The 24,701-nt window shown below is 51.2% G+C and overlaps 1 protein-coding gene across 1 annotated transcript in view; it reads left to right on the top strand.

Moving 5' to 3' along the window:
* The window catches only part of LOC147897552 (uncharacterized), a 303,051-nt gene that overhangs the window by 214,658 nt on the left and 63,692 nt on the right, over positions 1-24,701 (top strand). Inside the window, exons 10-11 of the mRNA XM_087380043.1 lie at positions 3,179-3,319; positions 3,457-3,660. Of these exons, the coding sequence (XP_087236169.1) occupies positions 3,179-3,319; positions 3,457-3,660 (345 nt within the window). The remainder of the gene's footprint in view (positions 1-3,178; positions 3,320-3,456; positions 3,661-24,701) is intronic.

Genomic DNA, 24,701 nt, shown 5'->3' with positions numbered 1-24,701 from the left:
TAGGAAAGGGTTGGGGTGGAGGCAAGGGAGGTCGTTGGAGGTGGTGGGGAAGGAGATGTTAAGGGTAAAGAAGAACTTGCCTCTTCGGCTCTTGTACTGCTGCCTATGCTTTTATCTTTCTCTACTTTTGCTCCTTGGAGGGCCATGGTGGAGCTCCTTGTTTGTGGCATCTCCTTACTCCTGGAAGTGCTGAATTCTCTGCTCAAAACTGCCTCTGAGGGCCATGGTGGAGCTGCTGAATTCTCTGCTCTCAAAACTGCCTCTTCTTGCCCTCAAAACTGCCTCTTTTTGCCCCTTTTTACTCTGTTTTCTGTTTCCTGCATTTTAAGGACACTTGCTGTAGGTCTATTCACACGGGGGGGGAGAGGAGTTTAAGACTTTCCTTAAACCCCCTTCCCTTCCAACAGAGGCTTGCGCAGGGAGGGAGTGGGCTTGCGGGGCTGAGGCTTGGAGAGAGAGAGAGGCTGAGGCGGAGGGGGAGGGGCTGAGCGGGTGAGGGGCGGGCTGAGGCGGAGAGGCTGAGCGGGAGGGGGAGGCTGAGCGGGTGAGGGAGGGGGGACTGAGCGGGGAGAGGGGGCTGAGTGGTGAGGGGAGAGGGGGGGGGGCTGAGCGGGTGAGGGAGGGGGAGGCTGAGCGGGTGAGGGGAGAGGGGGCTGAGCGGTGAGGGGAGAGGGGGCTGAGCGGGTGAGGGGAGAGGGGGCTGAGCGGTGAGGGAGAGGGGGCTTAGCGGGTGAGGGAGAGGGGGCTGAGCGGGTGAGGGGAGAGGGGGGGGGCTGAGCGGGTGAGGGAGGGGGAGGCTGAGCGGGTGAGGGGAGAGGGGGCTGAGTGGTGAGGGGAGAGGGGGCTGAGCGGGTGAGGGGAGAGGGGGAGAGGGGGCTGAGCGGGTGAGGGAGAGGGGGCTGAGCGGGTGAGGGAGGGGGCGGCTGAGCGGGTGAGGGGAGAGGGGGCTGAGCGGTGAGGGGAGAGGGGGCTGAGCGGGTGAGGGAGGGGGCTGAGCGGTGAGGGAGGGGGCTGAGCGGGTGGGGGAGAGGGGGCTGAGCGGGTGAGGGGAGAGGGGGCTGAGCGGTGAGGGGAGAGGGGGCTGAGCGGGTGAGGGAGAGGGGGCTGAGCGGGTGAGGGAGAGAGAGAGAGAGAGAGAGGGAGAGGAAGGAGAGGGAGGGGCAGGGAGGGGCGGGCTGAGAGGAAGGGAGGGGGCGGCGCAGGCTGAGAGGAAGAGGAGAGGGAGAGGCGGAGAGGCAGGGAGGGGGCGGTGCAGGCTGAGAGGGAGAGGAAGGGGCGGGCTGAGAGGCAGGGAGGGGGCGGAGGCACAGGCTGAGAGGGGGAGGAGAGGGAGCGGGCTGAAGGGAAGGGGGCGGGCTGAAGGGGGAGGAGGAGAAGGGAGGGAGGGGATGAGGGAGGGGGAGGGGATGAGGGCAAGGGAGAGAGGGAGGGACGGGCTGAGAGAGAGGGTGCAGCAAGGGAGCGGGGAGGAGCAGCAGCTCAGCTATCACAGACCGGGAGCTTGATTTTGCCCTATTAGGGTGTCGTTTTTCCTTATGCCTTGCATGATGTGCTCCTCCCTTGAGCTTTTCTCTTAGAATTACTCTCATAATTAATAGAAGTCTTTTCTTTGAAAATAAAGATGGGCTTCTCTAGATGGTCTTTTCCTTCCCAATGGACTCCTCTAGATTTTATTTTTTTTTGTGAACTAGAAAAAGGAAATGTTTTGGAAGCGATTACTAGATAATATCAAACTCTAGTAACCCTTAGGATTATGACTCACATGGAGAGTCTTCGAAGGGGCTACACCTGGAGGATGGTGGCCTGGTTGACTGAGGGAGGTCACGGGTTCCATATTGATGAGGTCTATCCAGCTTACCGGTTACAAGGTCAAAGCATTCAAAGGATAGAGCTCCATGAGGCGGTCCGTCTTGATAGCCCGGATCCTCATTCACCTCTGGAGGATAGCGTGTGGGAGGTAGTAGCCAGTATCATGGCATGGAACATTTTTGTTGCTTGTTGTAGTTTGGTGATGGGTGAGCATTCGGTTCCACCCTCGGCTACATTGGTCGCCATCTAAATATCATCATCTAAATATCATCTACACCCTGCGCTCCACTTGGGAGCGTGGGACCCTGGGCTCTAGGGCGACTGCCACGAGGTGCGCACGTTTCTGCAAGGCTTAGCCTGTAGGAGTTTTCTACATTTTCACTCTGTGAGGGATTCAATGGTTGTATAGTCCCCCCACCTGGCTGTTAGCCCCCGTGGGGCCGCTGTTTTGCATAAAGTTTTTCAAGCATTAATAGAAGCTTCCTTTCTTTGCAAAAAAATATATCAAACTCCACTCATCAGGAAAAATTTTGATAGGCATGTTAAGTGGTGAAATGCAGTCTTGTGATTGGCACCAGCATGAACAAACAAATGAAGTAGTAGCTAAGTGCTCCTCATTGACTACCACCATTCTAGAGGCAAGATCCAGCCTACAAACGAGAAGAATCCTCATAATATTCTCCAAAAATGGAGCAAACTATTACATGGGGTAAATGTCAATGCCAACTTGACAGCCTAAGTATACAACCGAAATACCTCTTTGTATCCAAGTAAAACCAATGTCAGCTCCCCAATCAGGTTGAGACACATCATTGGCACAAATTAGTCTTGTTTCTTGCTGCAAGACAAAAAAATCGAAGGCCATCCTGAAAAACAGGTAAGAGTCTGAGGTGAGGAATCTAAGTAAACTGTAGTATCAATTAGCCTATTCACTGTCTAGCAATTTCTCCTCCTGCCTGATAGGGGGTCTAAAGCCAATAATCATGGACTGAGATCTGAGAAAGAGACTCATTGCCTCAGAGCCACAAAACGATATAGAATAGGATGAAAGCGGATATACCTATCCAACGGATCTAGAAACCTGAAATCTGTTTCCTTTGACTCCACCAGTACGTACCTACGTGGCTGTGAAGTCTAAATATTATGAAATTACATGCTTATAATATTCCTGGGATGCATAAGAGCTCCTTTAAAATTGTTTTCCTTTCCTTCTTGATGAGCAAATTTTGTGCTCTCTTGAATGACAATTAATTTGAACATATGAAACAGGCTAAGAGACAATTGGCAATTGAGAATATGGTAATTGACATTGTCTAAAGCAAATTTTGTGCTCTCTTGAATGAAAATTAATTTGAACATATTGAAACAGGCTAAGAGACAATTGGAAATTGAGAATATGGTAATTGACATTGTCTACCTTGAAGCTCTTGTATGGATTGGGTCTTACTTCAGTCCGGTAGCCCCAATACTTGGTCTTTTATGCAACTTGATCACGTTCTCGTACATGAAGGTATACAAGTTCATTTTCTCTTCTTCGTTTTTTGTTTCTTTTCAGAATCCTTTGGTTTTTTCACTGTTTTCACTAGTTGATTTCTTGAAAGTGGAAAACAATACTGAAGTCCTTTTTTTTGGGAGTCTGCATGACAGTTTTCATTGAAAAAGAACTATGAACCATTCCAGAGGCCGTATAGTGCGTCTCGAACTTCCAATTTTACTCATGGCCTACTATTACTTGCACTCATACTTTGCAGTTTACCTGCTTCAGCAACTCTCATGCAAAGGAGTAGTGGACAATGTGGCCCTATCTATGAAAACAGCTCAATGTATCAAACCCTTTCCATGTATATTGAGGTACTTGTACACACATATACGTTTTATGAAACATTAATCCCTATTGTTGAGTAAGTTTATTAGATATCAAGCTCATATGAGCTACACACATCATGAAATTATAAGAAAAGAGGTCTTAAATGTTTTACTACTTCCAATCTTGCCCTATAAGAATTGGACAAGATTGCATAAGATGAATAGTACCATTTTCTTGCCATGTTTTTGTTGCTTCTTCTTTAGCTGCAATCTCGGGCATCCTGGCCCCAAGAGCTTGATTCCTCTCCTCTCATATCAGTCCCTTCCTTTCACCCCCTCAGCCCCTAACTTTCCCCTCTCAGCCCCTTTCTCTCCCCTCTCAGCCCCTTTCTTTCACCCTCTCAGTCCCTAGTTTTCCCTCTCTTTAATCTTGATGAAGATATTGTAGTTGCCATCTTACTTAGAAGTCTCACTGAAGAATATGGCACTATTGTAACCACACTCACCAATATACCAGAGACAAGTCTGGTAGAAATTGAAGCTTTCCTCTTGGGAGAGGAAAGAAAGATCAAACAAAGAAGTGATTACAAAGAAAGGGCATATTACAAAGAAGGGGCATATTTGGCCAAAAGCCACTTCAAGGGAAAGAGCAAAATGAAGTGTAACTTTTGTGGCAAACCTGGACACTTTGAAAAGGAATGTTATGCCACGAAGAGATGTTCAGCCAATCTTGTTGAGGAAGCAAAGACTGAAGAAGAAGAAGAACCAGAGAATGTTAAAGCTGTCACTGCTTACAACACCCAAGTCAATTCTGACAAGGGTGAGGATCCGTATGTTTTCTAAGTTATGTGTGTGTGAGGTCAATAATGGTTCTCTGCCATGGATAGTCCATCCTTAAATGATTGTTAATCTTTTGAGATTCTTTCCTTGTTGGAATCATTGGGCTTTTCATACATAGTCATTGTCTATGTCCTAGTTGTAAACCAAGAATCCTAAGAGTGAGTCACAGGTTGGGGCCATGTGTGTTGCCACATGATGGTGGGCAAGCCATGGAGCATCCCATGTACTACTGCTGAGGAATGAAGGGGCAAATTGATGTGTGTGTGTGTATGCCTATGGGCTTGGAGTCCTATGCAAGGAGTGTGTGAGTGTAGGTGTGCTAGAAGGTTCTAGTGACTCGTCACCAGCTAGGTGCGTCAGGTTGGTGTGATGTGTGAGTGATCATAGGAGGTGACTGATAGAGATAATCATGTAGATGATTGTGATACTGGGATCTACCAACATGGAGGCAGTTGCCTATATATGTAACCACTCTTTGAATAAAGCTTTACATTTTGTGCCTCATTGCTTTCTCTATGGATTCACATGCCTCACTGAGCTCTATCCTCTGAATGCTCTGACCCTGTATCTGGTAAGCTAGGGAGATTTCATCAATCTAGAATGCGTGTCCTCCCTCAGTCAATCAGGCCACCATCCCCCAAGTGTAGTCCCTTTGAAGACTTTGGATTCGGGTCATAATCCTGAGAGCTCCCATCCAAATCCTCGCTTCGCTAACGACAGCTCCAAAGGCAGTGTGGGATAGTCTCCATAAAACCAGCAGAGCAACAATGACACTGCCCCTCCACTCGCATCTGCTCCAACCACAGGCCAATGGGCAAGCCTCCATGGGCGGCCAGCCAAAAGTAGGATATCTTCCTCGATCGCAAATTGGACCATAACCGCATCCAAAACCTAGAACGGACATCTCGGGGCACTCTCTGGGCCACCCAATGCCTTTCCCTCAAAAGGGTCCACATAGAAGAGTCCAGCTGAAGCCTCCTACCAATCTGTGTGGTGCAGAAAAAGAAGGGTACCTCGTCCACCTGCTCGGCAAGGCCACCCCTGGAGGGCTAGAACCACTCTCCCGGATCCAACTGGACCACCTCCCTCAAGGGCCTACCCTCCCATAGCCAGAGGCGCCATCTGGGAGCATCCTACTTTGAGATACTGGGAGGGTCAATGTGCCACCTGGGAGGGTCAATGTGCCACTCCTTCCCCAAACGTCCCACCACTCTGATCATTTTCCAATGAATCCCATCTAGACTCCCATCTATATCTGGGTCTCTCTCAGTGAGTGCCGGGAGTAGACCTCTAGGTCCTACACGGAAAAAACTGGGCTACGTGCTACCTCGCTACATCATCATCCTCAAGGAAACAATAGTCTGAGAAAATTGGCCCAACCATCTGTTGTCCATCCACACACGAAGTCCCACCAAGACTCAGGGATGGCTAGGTCAGTCTCTCTCAATCCGCTGCCCTGTCCCTCGCAGATGCGCTACGGTGCCTAGCGTCGCCTCTGCCTCCATGGGTAATCTGCTCCATCTGCCAAAGGACCCGGCCGGTATATTGTCCCACTGTGCCTAACCAATGTGAGTCCACTGAGCATACGCCCCTCTTTATCTTGGATCTCTGGGTGCCAAACAAGGGGCTGATACTCGAACACCTTTCTGCATCTGGGCTGAGCATGAATGAGGCCCCCTGCTAATCTCTGCCAGATCCTATGGAGGTTCATCATCAAGGGGGAACCCTTCCCCATAAAGGGGGCCTATGAGAAGATCCATCTGTGTCAAAGCTACCACTGCCCCCCAGTGTGTGGGGTGTTCCTGAGAAGCCCTCGCTATAAGAGGAGCTTCTAAGGCTCTGCACCTGGGGTGAGGCCATGAACAACCAATTTGCCCAAGAGGGCTCTACTCTGCATCTTCGGATCAATGATACCTAAGCCTCCCAGTTCTTGCGGCATGATCACCGTCTGCCAAGTGACTTGGGCTCTAGTATTCCTCGTGCCATCCGAACCTGCCCAAAGGAAGTTCTAAACCAACCGTCGGAGCTGCCCAATGCACCCTCTGTGAAAACACAAACAGGAGGCGATACACCAGGCCGTGGCAAGAAGGACCTGGTTTGCCACTAAGACACAACGCGCTAGGGAGAGTTTGGCCGAGCTCCAGTAGAGAAAAGCTTGCGCCAAACACTCTCAAGGACCGGGGCGATCTGTTGCTCTGTTGTAATGTCAATACTAGCCTGGCATCCGAGGTATCTCACTATCTGGCTCCGCAGAATCCATCTGAAGCCAAAGTCACTCCCCCACTCATGGATCTCCTCTGTCTCCTCAAAGCCTGTGAAGAAACCTATGGGTTTTGTCCAATTGATCTGTGCACCCGAGGCCTCACAGTAAATAGCCAGGGCGCCCTTGACTCTCTCTAGACTCGCTGTGGTGCCCTCAACATGCAAGGCTGTGTCATCTACAAACTCCGAGTTAAGCAGCTCCTCCTACTATCTGATTGGGAGCCTCAACCCTGTGAGGCCCGCCACCTATGATCTCAAGTAGTAGCCCAAAGCCTCCGCCACCATAAACAAGAAGAGGAAGGGAGCGAGTGGGCAGCCCTGGTGGACCGAGCGAGAGAGAGGAAAGGCCTCGCCCGTGTGTCCTACGATAAGCATCTGACTAGAGCTCCCTGCATAGAGCGTTGAAACTCCTCTGATCCATCTGTCTGAGAAACCCAATCTCCGCATAGTGCCCTCCAGGAAGGACCACTCCACCCTGTCGTAGGCCTTCTCGAAATCCAAGAGAAGGACGGCCAGTGGCTATGACTCCTCACTAGACTAATCCATTGCCTCCCAGAACGTGAAGATGTTGTCCAAGATGCTGCGCTCTTGAACAAACCCGGTCTGTGTGTCGTGGATGATGTTGGTGAGATGGGGCCGTAACTGCAAACTCAAGACCTTGGCGAGGATCTTGTATGCCTATGTCAAATATCTCTTGGCAAGCTAAACGGAAAGGGGTGGAGATAATCTCCCAGAAGTTCCGGAAGAAGGCCGAAGTCAAGCCATCCTCACCCGGACATTTCTAGGTCGAGAGAGCCTTGAGGGCTTCCCAGAGCTCCTCACCAGTGAAAGGCTCCTCAAGTCTGCTGCATAAGTCCTGCGGGACTACTGTCGGAACGTGATCCCAGACTACCTCCCGGGCCACAAGACCAACAGGGGTCATCCTCTCCGTCTGAAAGAGTTGGCTGTAAAAACTCGTGGTCAGGTCTAGGATCTCCTGCGGGTCAGTGTGCATGATGCCCTGCGAATTCCAGAGACAGCTGTGTGCCTGCCGACCGGGGCCCAGTGGTCTGAAAGAACTACTTCGTCATCCTGTCACCCACCGGGCCCGCGAGGAGTGGTAGGAGAACTCAGCCCGTCGAGTCTTTGTATCCTGAAGCTCAGGGCAAGCGCTATTGAATATGTCGCTAAGCCACTGAGAACCTGGGTCCTGCTCCCTGAGCCGCTCAATGGAAGCGAGGTCTCTCCTCAAAGCCCACTCACGCTCTTGAAGAGTCCTCCTCCGCCTAAGGGCATAGCTCTGAATCGCATCGGCCACCCACGCAGCCCAGCCCTCGCCCGGCGTCATCTCTAACTGCTTCCAAATCCCTGCCATGACCTGTTGGATCTCCTCATCCTGCAGGAGGTCCTCTCGAATGCGGACCCTCTTCTGGGGGAGACCTCGGCGGGGCTGATCCAAGTGAAGTACTACTGGAGAGTGGTCTAACATCGTGGTACCTGCCAGAATCCCGGTAAAGCGGCCTCTGTGTAGTGCCCAGTCCTAAACATAGAAACGGTCTAGTCTCTCAAGCAATCCATCGTGTCTCCTCTGTCCAAAGGAGAAGAGGAGGCTGCCAGGTGTCCTGCTGAAATCTAGCTCTCTCCATAGGTCTCTGCCACTGATTATGAAAATGAACTGCTCCCAAGTGCTACGCTCCACTGCTGGCATCTCGGAGAAAGAGGCACTGCCCTGCTTGTCTTCCCCGAACTCCAGGTTGTTGAAGTCACCTCCGACAATCCAGGAGTCTGCATCCGAAAGACACTCTGACAACCTCCTTCAAAAGGCCGGGCGGTGTTGTCTGCACGCTAGGGCATACACGTTCAGGATCCCAATCTTGGACTCTCTTGTCCGAACTCCCATCCAAACTGTCCGTCTGAGCTCGCCCTGATCTTAGAACTCTGAAGCCAAAGACTGTGAAATTGAGATGCGAACCCCTCCGCTTCGTCCTACTACGGGGGACCACTCCTCTGGACCTCTCCCTGGGAGAAGGTGATGATGTCGTGTGATGTCTGAGGCTGAAAACATGTGCTCTTGAATCAAAAGGATGTCCACTTCCCGTCCTACCACTGCCCTCTGCAACTCTTACCACAGAGTATTAGGTACTGCGGCGGCTAGCTACAAACACGATCGTGGAGCCCGTGGATGTTCCAACTCACTATGGTCCAGCTCATGAGGACGGGGGTGTTGAGAACAAGGTTCTGTTGTGAGTGGGTGCCTGTTCCAAAAAGACTGACTTGTGTGACTTTGCCGGGGGTTTGGAGGACGAATAGTCCGTGTCTGTGCGACGACATACTAGGGTGGATACCAATCTTCCATGCCCACTTCATCATGAAGGAGGCTTCCACCCCAAACAGCTCCGCACACTTCTGGAGGGGCCAGAAGTATGCCTACTCCACCTTTGCCTCTAGCGGTAATCTGATAACTCCTACCGCCAAACCACGCACCGGCTCCTCGTGTGTGAAGCTCAGCTGGAAGTTAACCTCCGCGCCATGGGCCTGCCAAAGGTTCAGTCCTTGTGGCCTCATCCACTCGTCCATCATGCGTGATATCTGTTCTCCCATAATAGCATCGAACACTCTGGGGACCACTTCTCCAACCCTGTGGAGGCAAACTGGAATCTCCAAACGGGGTGTGTCTGAGATCCCACTGCACTGATCAAACCCCCCTTCGGGGGCTGAAGGACCATGAGCGTTACCTCTAGTGGTAGAGGGTATGAGTATGGAATCTCCAGATAGTTCCAAGGTCCTAACGTCCAAAAGTCCCGCGGTAAGGGACGCCGAGACTGGAGGTTCAAAGCTACTGACCGGAAGGACAAAAAGCCCCGTCTCTCAGGATCCCTCCCTGAACGGACCGGCTGTTACGATGAGGAAGTAGTAGGGGGCGTCATTTTTCCCTTGCCTACTGGTAGGGGTGTCGAGGCGGATGAACCTGCTGCGGAGGTGGAGAGAGGGGCGGCGGGGGAAGGTGGGGTAGGGGCATAGGGGCGGAGGGAGGGGGGCGGGTGGTGAGAGTATCACAGGGGGGGCTGAGGGGGGGGGGAGGGGGCGGGGGGAACCTTGGAGTGGGAGGGGGAGGAGGTAAGGAAGAGGGGGAGGGGTCTGGAGGGGGAGAGGGAGGGAGAGGAGGAAGGATAAGGACAACCGCAGGCCCCCCTGCTGATCAGGCTCGTCGGGGCTCTAGATCCACTCCTCCGTAGCCGTTGTCAAGCTAGCGTCCGCGGCTTCTGCCATCGCCGCATCTGGAGCTCCTGGGGCTCACTACTGCTGCGAGAGTGAGTGCAGAGGCTGAACCTTTGAAGAGGGAGGATCATCTGGATGGGCGGTGGCCCCTGCCATTGGGGGAGGTGGCTCCTGTTGTTCCTCCTTCGAGGCCTCTCGGTCAACCCTGTCCCTCTCTCTGCGATTGCCCACGGCGCTTGTGGCGGGCCTGTTTGCTTGGTTTCTTTTTCTTTTTAACCTGGGTCCAATCCCCTTCTGAGGGGATAACCCATGGGGTCTGAGACTCCTGCTGCTTCTACTTGAGAGGATGTTGGGCTTGGGCCTGCTGACTCTGCCTGCTCTACAGGGGTGAGGGAGAAGGGGGCACTCGTCCATGGCCACGGGGGCAATCTCTAGCAAGGTGCCCCATGAATCTGCAATGGAGACACTGGCCTGGTAACCCTAAAATCTCCACTCACTGGCAAAGTGTACCCCTGTCTGAGGGTGGGGGGGGGGGGGGGTTTCCTAACACTTTCAGAAGTATTACCAGAGGCCTAGGGCCACTGGTGCGAGAAGCGAATAAGACATGCCATAAGTGTCACTGATGGTACGTAGGCGAGTGCTTGTCGTTGGTGTCAACTATGTGCAAGCGGTACAAGTGCTGAAGTGATGTGAGCAAGAAGAAGACCAAAGCGGAACAACATCATGAAAGCTAACCCTCGATATGAACGGCAAGAACTTCAAGCACATGACACAGGTCCGTTGTACCAGGTGAAGGGAGAGGAGGGGAGGAGAACACAACGGAAAGAGATTTTAGAGTAGCGAGCAGAGATGGAGAGTAGCATAACTCATTAGAAAGCAAGATGACGGATACACCCCCAGAAGATACACACGAGGCGAGCTCTTGACTCTAGCCTCTCACTCCTTCACTCACGCCTCTCGCTCCTGCCAGAAAGGGAGCTTTTCTGGCAGAAAGTGAGGTTTGCAACAGAAGTGACAACTTCAGGGCAAAAACGTGAAGAGTCGCAGGCAGGCCCATCCACCTTCCACTCAGGAAGCACAATGAAGCAAGAGAAGGAAAAAGGGGTGAAGCCTAGTAGTGCCCAAGAAAAGGGGAAATGGGTGATGGGAGAGTCACCACAGGAAATATTGACTGAGAATCCAGAGGCACCTCCTCTCCCTCGCGTGAGCTTCAACCCTCGGCCAGAAGCTCGGCGGATGAAGGCACAAAAGGTTGCTGCTACTGTCCAGCCTGTCCAGCCCTATTCTTTGATGGATGACTTGATGGATTTTAGGCCCAATATCACCTTACGACAACTCTGTCAATTGTCTCCACATATCAAGCATCAGACTATTGCATTTTTGAATCGCATGCCAGGAGGGCGCCAAAGGGGATCTGTTCAGGGCGGACCCACACCAGAGACAGTAACAGTTCAAGATGGAGTAACACTAGACAATTTCTCAGCCTATGCTGCCCTCACATGTGAACAAAGTCCCAAGCTCGCAGTGGAGATCAATGGGGTGGAGCTGAAAGATGTTTTCTTGAATGGTGGGGCAGCAGTAAACATCATGCCGAGAGGTACTCTTCAACAACTGGGTTTGAAATTAATAACTGACGTACATTTTCAAGTACGCATGGCGGATCAACGCACGCTGTCAAAGGTGTTCACATGAAGATTGGGGGAGTTACATTCCTGTCCAATTTTATTGTACTTAATATGACGGAGGGTGAGCAGACTTATCCTCTACTTCTTGGTAGACCATGGTTACGCTCAGCAAAGGCCATTCAAGATTGGTCAAATGATGAAGTTCGACTGCCTTTGGGATCCACATCCTTAGAAATAGACATGGTTACTGGAAGGGCCTGTCACCGACCTGTGGAACTTGGGGAAGAGGATTTTGAAGAAGAAGAAGGGGTGGAAGAGGAGCGATGGGCACTTGGGGATTGGCCCCTACAAAAAGAAGAGTTGGCCTATGTGGAGGACTCACCCTTCCAAGGTGAAACCTATGTAACAGCAGCACAAGATGATGGTGAGAGCTTGACGTACTTGTTGGAACATGCTGGACCAGATGATGAGGAAGAAGCTGTCATCTTGGATTGGATGGGGGCCCTGGGATCCTTAGCCATCAACATGGTGGAGTTGTGTCCAGAAGAGGATCCTGAAGCCCATCTTGGTACTTCACGGAATGCGCAAGAGGTGAGCCAAGAAGCCTCTTCACCACCTTGTTTGGCTGATCTCATGTATGAACGGATGCCTTTTGGTCTTCTTAATAATCCCCACATGTATCAGCGAATGATGTCCGCAAGTACCAGACCAAGTGGTGGGGAGGCCGCCAGGGTGACTCAAAGACAAGACCATGAAGCGGCAATGGAAGCAATGGAGGCACACGACATGGATGCCTCACACCAAGAAAATGACCATGAGGTCACAACAAAGGAGGAAGAGGATGCTATGCAAGAAGATGATGAGCTGGCGGAGCATAATGATGGTACTGAAGAGAACACTCATGAATCTATGGAAGAAGAAGATGACCACATAGATCATGGGCTGGCTGAGCACAATGATGGTATTGGAGAAGACACTCATGGATCTGCAGAAGAAGAGGATGACCACCTACTTACTGATGTCATTTAAAGGCAGGCGGTGCCGAAAATGACTCTTGGAAGGGTTATTGAATCCATTGTGCAACCTGACCAACCTAGGAGGGGTCAAGAGACCGGAAAATTTGAAGGAGCCGTCCACATTCACATTGGAGTCTGGAACTTCAGACCTTCAAGGCAAGCCCACAGCATACAGGGAGAAGAAGATGTCGTGGACCTTGTTCTACTCGACTTATATATGTCAGAAGCTGACCCCCCAACGACATAGGAGGTTCATGAAACTAAACACGAGGTGGTTGGACTACCATACAGAGGAATGCTCAAGCAAGCACAAAAAGGAAAGAAGAGAATGGGCCCAAGTGCTGCCTCTACATTTCAACCATTTCTAGAACACACCCAACCGTCCTATCCGAGCTCTTGGACGGAAGAAGTAGTGGGGGATTTTTCTCTGGATGATTCTCCTGCGCACCCAGCAGTGGGAGTAGAAGAACCGAACAACTCCACATCAGAAAGCATACCTCAGGTTGACCATGCCAGGGACTGGAGGTATCTGAACATTGGGACAGAAGACCAACCACGACATCTTAAGGTAGCCAGTTGGGTCTGGGAACATGACTATCTCCTTGCTGCATTGTCTGATTTTTTTCAAGAGTATGTTGATGTCTTTGCCTGGTCATATAAGGATTTAAAGGGAGTACCCACTGAGTTCATGGAACATCGCATCGATCTATATCCGGAAGTAGAGCCGGTGATCAGGGGACCATATCGCATGAATCCTAACTATGGCAAGGCTTTCCATGCTGATATTCAAAAGATGGAGCAAGCAGGGTTGATCTACCCTATTGACTACTCCGAATGGCTTAGTGGCATTGTAGTGGTGCCCAAAAGAGAGACTGGAAAACTCCGAGTTTGTGTCGACTATAGGAGTTTGAATACCGCCATATGTCGGGATAGGTTTCCTCTCCCCTTCACTGACAGGGTGCTAGAAACCGTAGCTGGTCATGCTCTCTACTCCTTAATGGATGGATACAGTGGGTATAACCAGGTTCGGGTGCGAGAGCAAGATCAATTAAAGACTACCTTCGTCACCCAATGGGGAACTTATGCTTACCGGATGATGCCTTTTGGTCTATGCAATGCACCGGCCACGTTTCATTGTCTTGTCACCAAACTCTTCCAAGAGAACATCGGAAAGTTCCTTGAGGTATTCTTGGATGACTTCTCTCTGTTCAATGATAAGAATGCTTCTCACCTCGAACCTGCTATTCAGACTGATCACATGAGTAAGTTGAGGTGGGTTTTTGATAAGTGCAGAGAAGCTAGGTTGTGCTTGAATCCGGACAAATGCTTCTTCCTCGCCTTGCGAGGGGTTCTCCTTGGCCACATCGTCTCAGCTGAGGGAATGACCACGGACCCAGCAAAGATGGAAGTGATATTGACCTTGCCTATTCCTCGCACACCCAGAGAAGTCGAGTATTTTTTGGGACATGTGGGTTATTATAGAAGATTCATCAGGTCCTATGCCGACATAGCAGTGGCGTTGACGGAACTCCTTCGGCAGGAGCAGTCCTTCAACTGGTCGGCATCTCAACAACTGGCGTTTGACAACCTCAAGGATCGTCTAGTAAAGGCACCCATCTTGCGGCAACCTCAATGGGATGTCATTTTTCATGTGCATGTAGATGCAAGTGGGCTGGCGATTGGGGCGATATTGGCCCAACCAGATGAAGAGCACAAACTCGACCTACCTGTGTACTTCGCAAGCAGACAACTCAATGGAGCAGAAAGAAACTATAGCACCACTGAACACAAGGGCTTGGGCATGGTCTATGCCATGACAAAGTATCGGCACTATCTCTTGGGCAGTAAGGTTATCATCATTACTGATCATCAAGCTATCAAGTACTTACTAAACAAACCAACGCTTGGAGGGAGAGTGAGCAGGTGGATTCTTCTATTTCAAGAGTTTGACTTTGACATCCTAGTGAGAGCAGGCCCATTGCATCAACCAGCAGACCACTTGTCAAGGATCTCTTCAGGTGAAGCAGCCATAGGAGTTGATGATGACCTTCCAGATGCGATGCCACAGTACCAAAAGATGACTGCCTGTTTACTGTGGACTGCTTTTCCCCATGGTATGCAAACGTGGTACACTTGTTGTCTACAGGGGAGTTCCCCAAAGGGTTAACTCCAACACAAAAGCGGAGGCAGATTGTTCAGGCTGCTCCTTTCAAACTGATCGCGGGTCAGCTGTACAAGTTGCGGAAGGACCACATTTTAAGGAGGTGTGCGCTCCCTCATGAAACACAAGCCATTCTTCAGGAGGCTCACTCAGGAATGGGGGGAGGTCATATGGCACCAGAGGCCACTGCTAGAAAGATAATGCGCTCTCGGTTGTGGTGGCCAAAGCTATTCCAAGATTGCTATGCTTATGTGTGCCGCTGTGACTCATGTCGAAGAGGGGGGCCGAAGCCTACCCGACGGGAGTACCTTCCCCTTCATCCATCCAGCCCTGTACCACCCTTCTATAGATGGGGATTGGATTTTGTTGGACCCATCTCTCCTGCAACTCGAAGAGGGAACAAGTATGCTCTGATTGCTACTGATTATGGCACTAAATGGGTGGAGGCTAAGGCAGCGAAGACCTGCACTGCTCAAGTTGTGGCCTCATTCTTGTATGATCAAATCATTTCTAGGTTTGGATGTCCTGTGGAATTGATGAGTGACAGAGGTACCCACTTTCTCAATGATGTCATCACTGACCTCATCACCCAACTGCAAATTGTTCACAAGACCTCTAGTTCATACTACCCTCAAGCCAGTGGTTTGGCCGAGAGCTCCAATTGGACCATGTCTCATATTGTGGCTCGGTTATGCCTTCATTCCTTGGCAGATTGGGATATTCTCCTACCAGCTGCTCTTTTTGCTTACAGAACAGCATACAAGGCTAGCACTGGATATTCACCCTTCCAGCTAGTTTACGGCTTGGAGGCGGTTATGCCCTATGAGTTCCACATGAAGACCACAGGGTCATGGCAGAAATGGATGATAACTTCGAGGCATGCACACTTGAGAGATTATGGGATCTTGAAGCCTTGGATGAACATCGTCGTGAAGCGATCCTTGCTCAGGAAGTTTGGCAAGCATGGCATGACAGAAATCTCAGGAAGAGCGAATTCCAAGTTGGCAGCTTGGTCTTGTTATATTCCAGTAAGTTCCTGAAGCATAAACCCGAATTTGTCAGTGGCTGGACAGGGCCCTTCTTTATCACAAGGATTATTCCCAGTGGAGGGGTTTATTTGGCCACCTTGGAGGGCAAGAAGTTACCAGCATCGGTAAATGGCTCACGGGTAAAGAAGTATCATCCACATTGACTCTCTCTCTTTGGATAAGGATTTCCATTCCTATTAGTTGAATTTCTATTTATTTAAAAAAAAAACAACAACCATGTATTCCCTTTCCTAACCCTGTCAAGCTTCTACTCTCTGCCCAATTGCACTCTTTGGTGGAAGACCAATAAAAACTGAGTTTCTCCTTCTCTGGCAAGACGGAAACAGCCCTTGCCTTCTCTGACACACACTTCTCCTTAATCCCTCTTCACCCCTGTCACTCAGGTTGAACCTCTGTTCACCCATGTTCACCTCCAGGTCACCCCTGTTCACTTCTATGTCACCTCCCCATGTTCACCTCTCTGTCACCCATGTTTACCTCTAGGTCACCCATGTTCACCTCCAAATCACCCCTGTTCACTCCTAGGTCACCCCTGTTCACTTCTAGGTCACCTCCCCATGTTCACCTCTCTGTCCCCTATGTTCACCTCCAGGTCACCCCTGTTCACTCCTAGGTCACCCCTATTCACTTCTATGTCACCTCCCCATGTTCACCTCTCTGTCACCCCTGTTCACACCTAGGTCACCCCTGTTCACTTCTATGTCACCTCCCCATGTTCACCTCTCTGTCACCCATGTTCACTCCTAGGTCACCCTTGTTCACTCCTAGGTCACCCCTGTTCACTTCTATGTCACCTCCCCATGTTCACCTCTATGTCACCCATGTTCACTCCTAGGTCACCCCTGTTCACTCCTAGGTCACCCCTGTTCACTTCTATGCCACCTCCCCAGGTTCAACTCTCTCTCACCTATATTCACCTCTAGGTCACCCATGTTCCTCCTAGGTCATCCCTGTTCACTCCTAGGTCACCTCTATTCACTTCTATGTCACCTCCCCATGTTCACCTCCAGGTCACCCATGTTCACCTCCAAGTCACCCATGTTCACTCCTAGGTCACCCCTGTTCACTTCTATGTCACCTCCCCATGTTCACCTCTCTGTCACCCATGTTCACTCCTAGGTCACCCCTATTCACTCCTAGGTCACCCCTGTTCACTTCTATGTCACCTCCCCAGGTTCAACTCTCTCTCACCTATATTCACCTCTAGGTCACCCATGTTCCTCCTAGGTCATCCCTGTTCACTCCTAGGTCACCCCTGTTCACTCCTAGATCACCTCCCCAGGTTCAACTCTCTGTCACCTATGTTCACCTCTAGGTCACCCATGTTCACCTCCAAGTCACCCCTGTTCACTCCTAGGTCACCCCTATTCACTTCTATGTCACCTCCCCATGTTCACCTCCAGGTCACCCATGTTTACCTCTAAGTCACCCATGTTCACTCCTAGGTCACCCCTGTTCACTTCTAGGTCACCTCCCCAAGTTCAACTCTCTGTCACCTATGTTCCCCTGCAGGTCACCCAAGTTCACCTCCAAGTCACCCCTGTTCACTCCTAGGTCACCCCTGTTCAGACGCGACCTTCACCCCGCCCACTGCTGCCGTCGCCCCGCGCGCTGCCTAGGTTCCGCCCTGCCGCTCCCACCCTTCTCTCCCCGCGCCCTCCCCCCGCACCTTGGTCGCCACCCTGCTTGCCTTGCTGCGAGCCCCCTCCGCTGGCTGCGTGCTCCCCCCTGCTGACTGGCTGCCCCCCTGCTCCGGTCCAGCCGTGAGCCTCTCCAGGATGGCGCTTCCCCAGCCTTGGCCTGCTTGTCGGTGGCTTCCTTCCCGTGGCAGTGCGGTCTTCCAGGCTGGTCCTTTGCACCCTTCTCCCTCTCCGTGGAGTAGAACGCGTTTGGGTTGGGGGTGTTCGGGCTTTTGGAGGTGTCGAGCCACTTGTGGCATGGGGCCTTGCACTTCTTCGGAGGGGAGTATCTTCGGCGTCAGCTGTCTCCCTTGCCCTGGCGGTCCTCCACATTTGCACCTTCACAGCAGCAGTGGGTTCATCTTTCAGGAAGCGTCTCTCCCCTCCCGGTGGCATTTCTTTGGCGGGAGGAGGTTTGCCCTGCACTCTCCTGCTCTTCCGGAGTTGGAGTTCTCCTCGCAGCTTTGCCCTGGCGACATCGGCCATGGCCATCCCCCAGCACTCCAGTTCGTCCCTCCCCGTGGTGGTGGTTGTGCTGCCCTCGTCCCATCAGCATCTCCTGGCCGCGAGTGGTGCACTGGAGCTGGAAATACCTGGCCCTTGGACAACAACCCAGAGGGGTCGCGTCGGCTGGTGGCCTCTTTGCTTGGGTCTCCAAGCTTCTTAAGACTCAGAGTTTTTCTCGAAGATTCTTCTCCCACAAGACGGCGGCCCTCGGCTCCTTCCTCAGGGATCCCTTCTCCTTTGGCTCTACTTCTTCTTGCCGTACCAGGAGGCTCCCCTTTTGGGTTGAGGCCTGCAGGTGCGTGGAGCGGGCTTCTGGAGTGCGGACTCGCCTCCCGCCAGGTGGTGGTTGCTCCTGCTGGCAGGTCTCTTCCTATTGGGAACCTCGGGCGGGCACGATGGACGGGAGTTCAGCAGAGGAGGGATCCATACATGCTTGGATTACGAGTATCTCCAGGTTTCACTTCATCAGGGATTATTGGTCGGCCTCGTTTATTGGATGTTGACTCAGAGGAGTCATATCAGTTGATGATTCACTGTCTCGAAGACTTTCTAGTACTTCCAGGATTCACTTCATCAGGGATCCGTAGTTTTTTTGGTTTCGCGGTTTACTGGTTTTCAGAAGACCCAGACTAGGGCTTTTTGTTTTGACAGCATTTTGCAACAGTTTTTTGCTTAGCCCTGTGTGGCTTGTAGTTTCGCAGGTGGGAGTTATCCCTGTGCTCCAGCATTGCTGTTGAGTCTCTTGTATTTCTTGTCTCGAAGTAATATAATTAGCCCTTCTTTTTCAAAAAAAAAAAAAGGTCACCCCTGTTCACTTCTATGTCACTTCCCCATGTTCACCTCTCTGTCACCCATGTTCACTCCTAGGTCTCCCCTGTTCACTCCTAGGTCACCTCCCCAGGTTCAACTCTCTGTCACCTATGTTGACCTCTAGGTCACCCATGTTCACCTCCAAGTCACCCCTGTTCACTCCTAGGTCACCCATATTCACTTCTATGTCACCTCCCCATGTTCACCTCCAGGTCACCCATGTTCACCTCCAAGTCACCCCTGTTCACTCCTAGGTCACCCCTGTTCACTTCTATGTCACCTCCCCAGGTTCAACTCTCTGTCACCTATGTTCACCTCTAGGTCACCCATGTTCACCTCCAAGTCACCCTTGTTCACTCCTAGGTCACCCCTGTTCACTTCTATGTCACTTTCCCATGTTCACCTCTCTGTCACCCATGTTCACTCCTAGGTCACCCCTATTCACTCCTAGGTCACCCCTGTTCACTTCTATGTCACCTCCCCATGTTCACCTCTCTGTCACCCATGTTCACTCCTAGGTCATCCTTGTTCACTCCTAGGTCACCCCTGTTCACTTCTATGTCACCTCCCCATGTTCACCTGTCTGTCACTCATGTTCACTCTTAGGTCACCCCTGTGTCACCCCTCTTCACGCCTAGGTCACCCCTGTTCACCTCTATGTCACCTCCCCATGTTCACCTCTCTGTCACCCATGTTCACTCCTAGGTCACCCTTGTTCACTCCTAGGTCACCCCGGTTCACTTCTAGGTCACCTCCCCAACTTCAACTCTCTGTCACCTATGTTCACCTCTAGGTCACCCATGTTCACCTCCAAGTCACCGCTGTTCACTCCTAGGTCACCCCTGTTCACTTCTATGTCACTTCCCCATGTTCACCTCTCTGTCACCCATGTTCACTTCTAGGTCACCCCTGTTCACTCCTAGGTCACCCCTGTTCACTTCTATGTCACCTCCCCATGTTCACCTCCAGGTCACCCATGTTCACCTCCAAGTCACCCCTGTTCACTCCTAGGTCACCTCCCCAGGTTCAACTCTCTATCACCTATGTTCACCTCTAGGTCACCCATGTTCACCTCCAATTCACCCCTGTTCACTCCTAGGTCACCCCTATTCACTTCTATGTCACCTCCCCATGTTCACCTCCAGGTCACCCATGTTCACCTCCAAGTCACCCCTGTTCAGTCCTAGGTCACCCCTGTTCACTTCTAGGTCACCTCCCCAAGTTCAACTCTCTGTCACCTATGTTCATCTCTAGGTCACCCATGTTCACGTCCAAGTCACCCCTGTTCACTCCTAGGTCACCCCTGTTCACTTCTATGTCACTTCCCCATGTTCACCTCTCTGTCACCCATGTTCACTCCTAGGTCACCCGTGTTCACTCCTAGGTCACCCCTGTTCACTCCTAGGTCACCCCTGTTCACTTCTATGTCACCTCTCCATGTTCACCTCTAGGTCACCCATGTTCATCTCCAAGTCACCCCTGTTCACTCCTAGGTCACCCTTGTTCACTTTCATGTCACCTCCTCAGGTTTCAACTCTCTGTCACCTATGTTCACCTCTAGGTCACCCATGTTCACCTCCAAGTCACCCCTGTTCACTCCTAGGTCACCCCTGTTCACTTCTAGGTCACCTCCCCATGTTCACCTCTTTGTCACCCATGTTCACTCTAGGTCACCCTTGTTCACTCCTAGGTCACCCCTGTTCACTTCTATGTCACCTCCCCATGTTCACCTCTCTGTCACCCATGTTCACTCCTAGGTCACCCTTGTTCACTCCTAGGTCACCCCTGTTCACTTCTATGTCACCTCGCCATGTTCACCTCTCTGTTACCCATGTTCACTTCTAGGTCACCCCTGTGTCACCCCTGTTCACTCCTAGGTCACCCCTGTTCACTTCTAGGTCACCTCCCCATGTTCACCCCTCTGTCACCTATGTTCACCTCTAGGTCACCCCTGTTCACTCCTAGGTCACCCATGTTCACTCCTAGGTCACCCCTATTCATTTCTATGTCACCTCCCCATGTTCACCTCCAGGTCACCCATGTTCATCTCCAAGTCACCCCTGTTCACTCCTAGGTCGCCCCTGTTCACTTCTATGTCACCTCCCCAGGTTCAACTCTCTGTCACCTATGTTCACCTCCAGGTCACCCCTGTTCACTCCTAGGTCACCCCTGTTCTATGTCACCTCCCCATGTTCACCTCTCTGTCACCCATGTTCACTCCTAGGTCACCCTTGTTCACTCCTAGGTCACCCCTGTTCACTTCTATGTCACCTCCCCATGTTCACCTCTCTGTCACCCCTGTTCACTCCTAGGTCACCCCTATTCACTTCTATGTCATCTCCCCAGGTTCAACTCTCTGTCACCTATGTTCAGCTCGAGGTCACCCCTGTTCACTCCTAGGTCACCCCTGTTCACTTCTATGTCACCTCCCCATGTTCACCTCTCTGTCACCCATGTTCACTCCTAGGTCACCCTTGTTCACTCCTAGGTCACCCATGTTCACTTCTATTTCACCTCCCCATGTTCACCTCTCTGTCACCCCTGTTCACTCCTAGGTCACCCCTGTTCACTTCTATGTCACGTCCCCAGGTTCAACTCTCTCTCACCTATGTTCACCTCTAGGTCACCCATGTTCACTCCTAGGTCACCCTTGTTCACTCCTAGGTCACCCCTGTTCACTTCTATGTCACCTCCCCATGTTCACCTCCAGGTCACCCATGTTCACTCCTAGGTCACCCTTGTTCACTCCTAGGTCACCCCTGTTGACTTCTATGTCATCTCCCCATGTTCATCTCCAGGTCACCCATGTTCACCTCCAGGTCACCCCTGTTCACTCCTAGGTCACCCCTGTTCACTCCTATTTCATCTCCCCATATTCACCTCTCTGTCACCCATGTTCACCTCTAGGTCATCCATGTTCACCTCCAGGTCACCCCTGTTCACTCCTAGTTCACCCTTGTTCATTCCTATGTCACCTCCCCAAGCTCACTCTCTGTCACCCATGCTCCTCCCTATGTCACCTCTTGTTCCTCCCTTGTTCACCCTAGGTCACTCCTTGCCGCTCCTTGTTCACCCCTCAGTCACCCATGAGCACACCAATGTCACCCCTTGTTCATCCTTGGTTCACCCTTGGTTCATCCCTCCTTCAGCCTCACTCACCCCTATGACACAGTCGTCCACTGGCCTATATAGGAGAAAATAAAATTCAAATTCAGATTTTCCCACCGTTTTCATTCAAATATTTCCTCTTGCCCACACCGCTTTTTCTCTCACCTACCACCTCCCACCAGGGCTATATTTAGCCACCAAATTCAGCGTAGGTCCTTCATCTCACCTCCCAATTCCGGCTATATTTAGCATTTGGCTAAACTCAGCATGGATCCTTGGGATCAGCTCATCCATCACAGCTTACAGCCCACTCATGCTATTTTTGGCTTACCTTTGTAACACAAAGTTGTAACACAAAGTTGTATCACAAAGTTGTATCTAGAAGTTGTAACACAAAGTTGTAACACAAAGTTGTATCACAAAGTTGTATCACCTTCTCTTTCTTCATAAGTTCATGTTGGCACAGAGTCAACATAGGCTTAAGTGTGGTGAGTAAACATAATGCAAGCATGTGTAAAAGGCACGTAAACCATTGTTGTTGGGGTAATGAAGGCTTTCGCCTTCATTGGGGGTTGTAGGGTTTAGGAGGAGTTTAAAGGTTCAGAAGGAGGTTCCAGGGTTTAGAAAGAGTTCAGGGTTAGAAAGAGTTCCAGGGTTCAGAAGGAGGTTCCAAGGTTTAGAAGGAGTTCAGGGTTAGGAGGAGGATCCAAGGTTCAGAGTAAAATACATGGTGGAGAACTCGTCTCCCTCGTAGATCATTGAGTTTAAGGGTTTAGGAAAGCATAGGAGTGGGAGAGGAAGAAGGTGTAAGAGCATGGGTGAAGTAAGAGAGAGAGGAGGAAGGAGGAGGAGGGAAGAGGAGGAGGGAGAGGGAGGAGAGAGGAGGAGGAGGAGGAGGGAGGAGGAGGAGGAGGAGGAGGAGGGAGGAGGAGGGAGGAGGAGGAGGAGGAGGAGGGGGGAGAAGGGAGGAGGAGAGGGAGAGGATGGGTTGCAGGGTTGGAGGAGAGGGGAGAAGGGTTGCAAGGTTAGGACATGCTTTTGGACGTGCAGTGCAAGGAAGCATGGACACTTGAGACAAATGCTTGGAATACCAATGTAGACTCAACACAATGCCCCAAGAGTAAAGTAACGATCCGTCTGCACCGGCACATTCCCCTACACACGTAGGACAATCCTAGGCACATTATTAACACGACGGTCCCTACACAAACTAACACCACTCTAACTCTCCTAACAGCACTACCTCCACACCCACACTTGGGGTAGCGATACCCTCGGCAAATCACGCACCATCTGCATGCAGTTACGTTCCGGCCAACGACTTCGACTTCAACGCTCGCCCAATCCGCAACTAACTCCACTGCAACAACCGCCCCCGCCAATCCTCTACCCCGAATCCCCCCCTGAGATTCAACAACTCCCTTTAACTCCTCCACGCCCCAACATGGCTGGACGCCGTCCTGAGCATGATGGGGACATCGAGCTCGATGTCGAGGCTGACAACTTCTTCAATCGACGAAATCACAACAATCACGGCCGATGCCCCTTGGGAAAACTGGAACTTCCCAAATATAATGGTAGGGGAGACCCTGCTCGCTTCCTCCAACATTTTGATGCTGCATGTCGAGCAGGTGGTGATCAATCCCATGAAACTAAGGTGGCTTGGTTTCCAATGGCCTTAACTGATGAGGCGTCGGAATGGTACCTCGACCTTCTTGTGGAAGAACGTGCCACATGGGACCTACTTCAAACCGAATTCAAACGTCGCTTCCAAACGGAGAGGCTACAAGATGATCCCGCTCTCCAACTCAGCAAGATCGAACAAGGCCGGAGGGAAGATGTACGCACATACCTAGGAAAGATGAAGAGATTGATTGCCAAATGTGACCCACGGCCAGATGCAAAGTACCTCACGGCATGGTTCATAGCAGGACTCAGAAAGAAAATCCGCAAGGATATGAAAAAGATAAGTAGCTATGAAACATTCAGTGCTGCTCATGCGGCAGCCATTGACATCGAAGATGGTATGACAGATTCAGACACTAGCAGTGATGATGCCAGATCAAATACACGAGATAAGCGCTCCAAAAAAGGTAAATCAAAGGACACCGCCGAAACATCCAATGAAGATCGCCTCGAGGCCATGACCTTGAAGCTGAAAGAAGATATGATGCAGGCCATGGATCAAAAACTTCACTTGTCTCAGCCGCCAACTCAAACATATCCACGGCGAGAAAATGTCTGGTGCCCACACTGCTTGGCCAATCATACAGCAAATGAATGCCCAGTCCTAAGAGCAAGAATCACTGCACAAGCAAATCCACCGCCACGGTTGTGGTGCCATATCTGTGTCGTCGGCGGCCATGATGAGACCAGTTGCATCTTCAACATGCGCAACAATCCGCCTCGACCACCACAATACCAAGCGGCACCCATGCCAGTATACAGGCAACCGGCACTTGCACAAGCGCCCCCAGCTCCGAGGCTAAATCCTGTTCCCGTTCGGACACAAGTCCCACAACTACTCAGGAATCCAAATCCACGACCGTACCCAAGAGCACCAAATCCAGCTCCTCCGGCAGTTCCCATACATCAATTACAAGCCGAGGAAGTAGACTCGCTATTTGAGTATGAAGCAGAGTACCCAGTGTACTATGTAGAAGGTGCAGAGGGTCTAATACCAGTCTATGCAAATCAAGTGCGACCCAACACATTTCGAGCACCAATCAAGTGTTACGGTTGTGGAGAAAATCATAGAATCGCAGAGTGCCCTCATCGCGGTAGCCCAGCTACTTTCCAACCACTTTGCAGAGATTGTGGCATAGGACATG

Source organism: Dipteris shenzhenensis, chromosome 10, assembly GCF_047967505.1.
Source record: "Dipteris shenzhenensis isolate YYH24624 ecotype China chromosome 10, Dip_SZ_1.0, whole genome shotgun sequence".
In the NCBI taxonomy this organism is placed as follows: Eukaryota; Viridiplantae; Streptophyta; class Polypodiopsida; order Gleicheniales; family Dipteridaceae; genus Dipteris; species Dipteris shenzhenensis.
The sequence above is the reverse complement of the archived record's forward strand: the minus strand, read 5'-3'. Positions and strand labels throughout refer to the sequence as shown.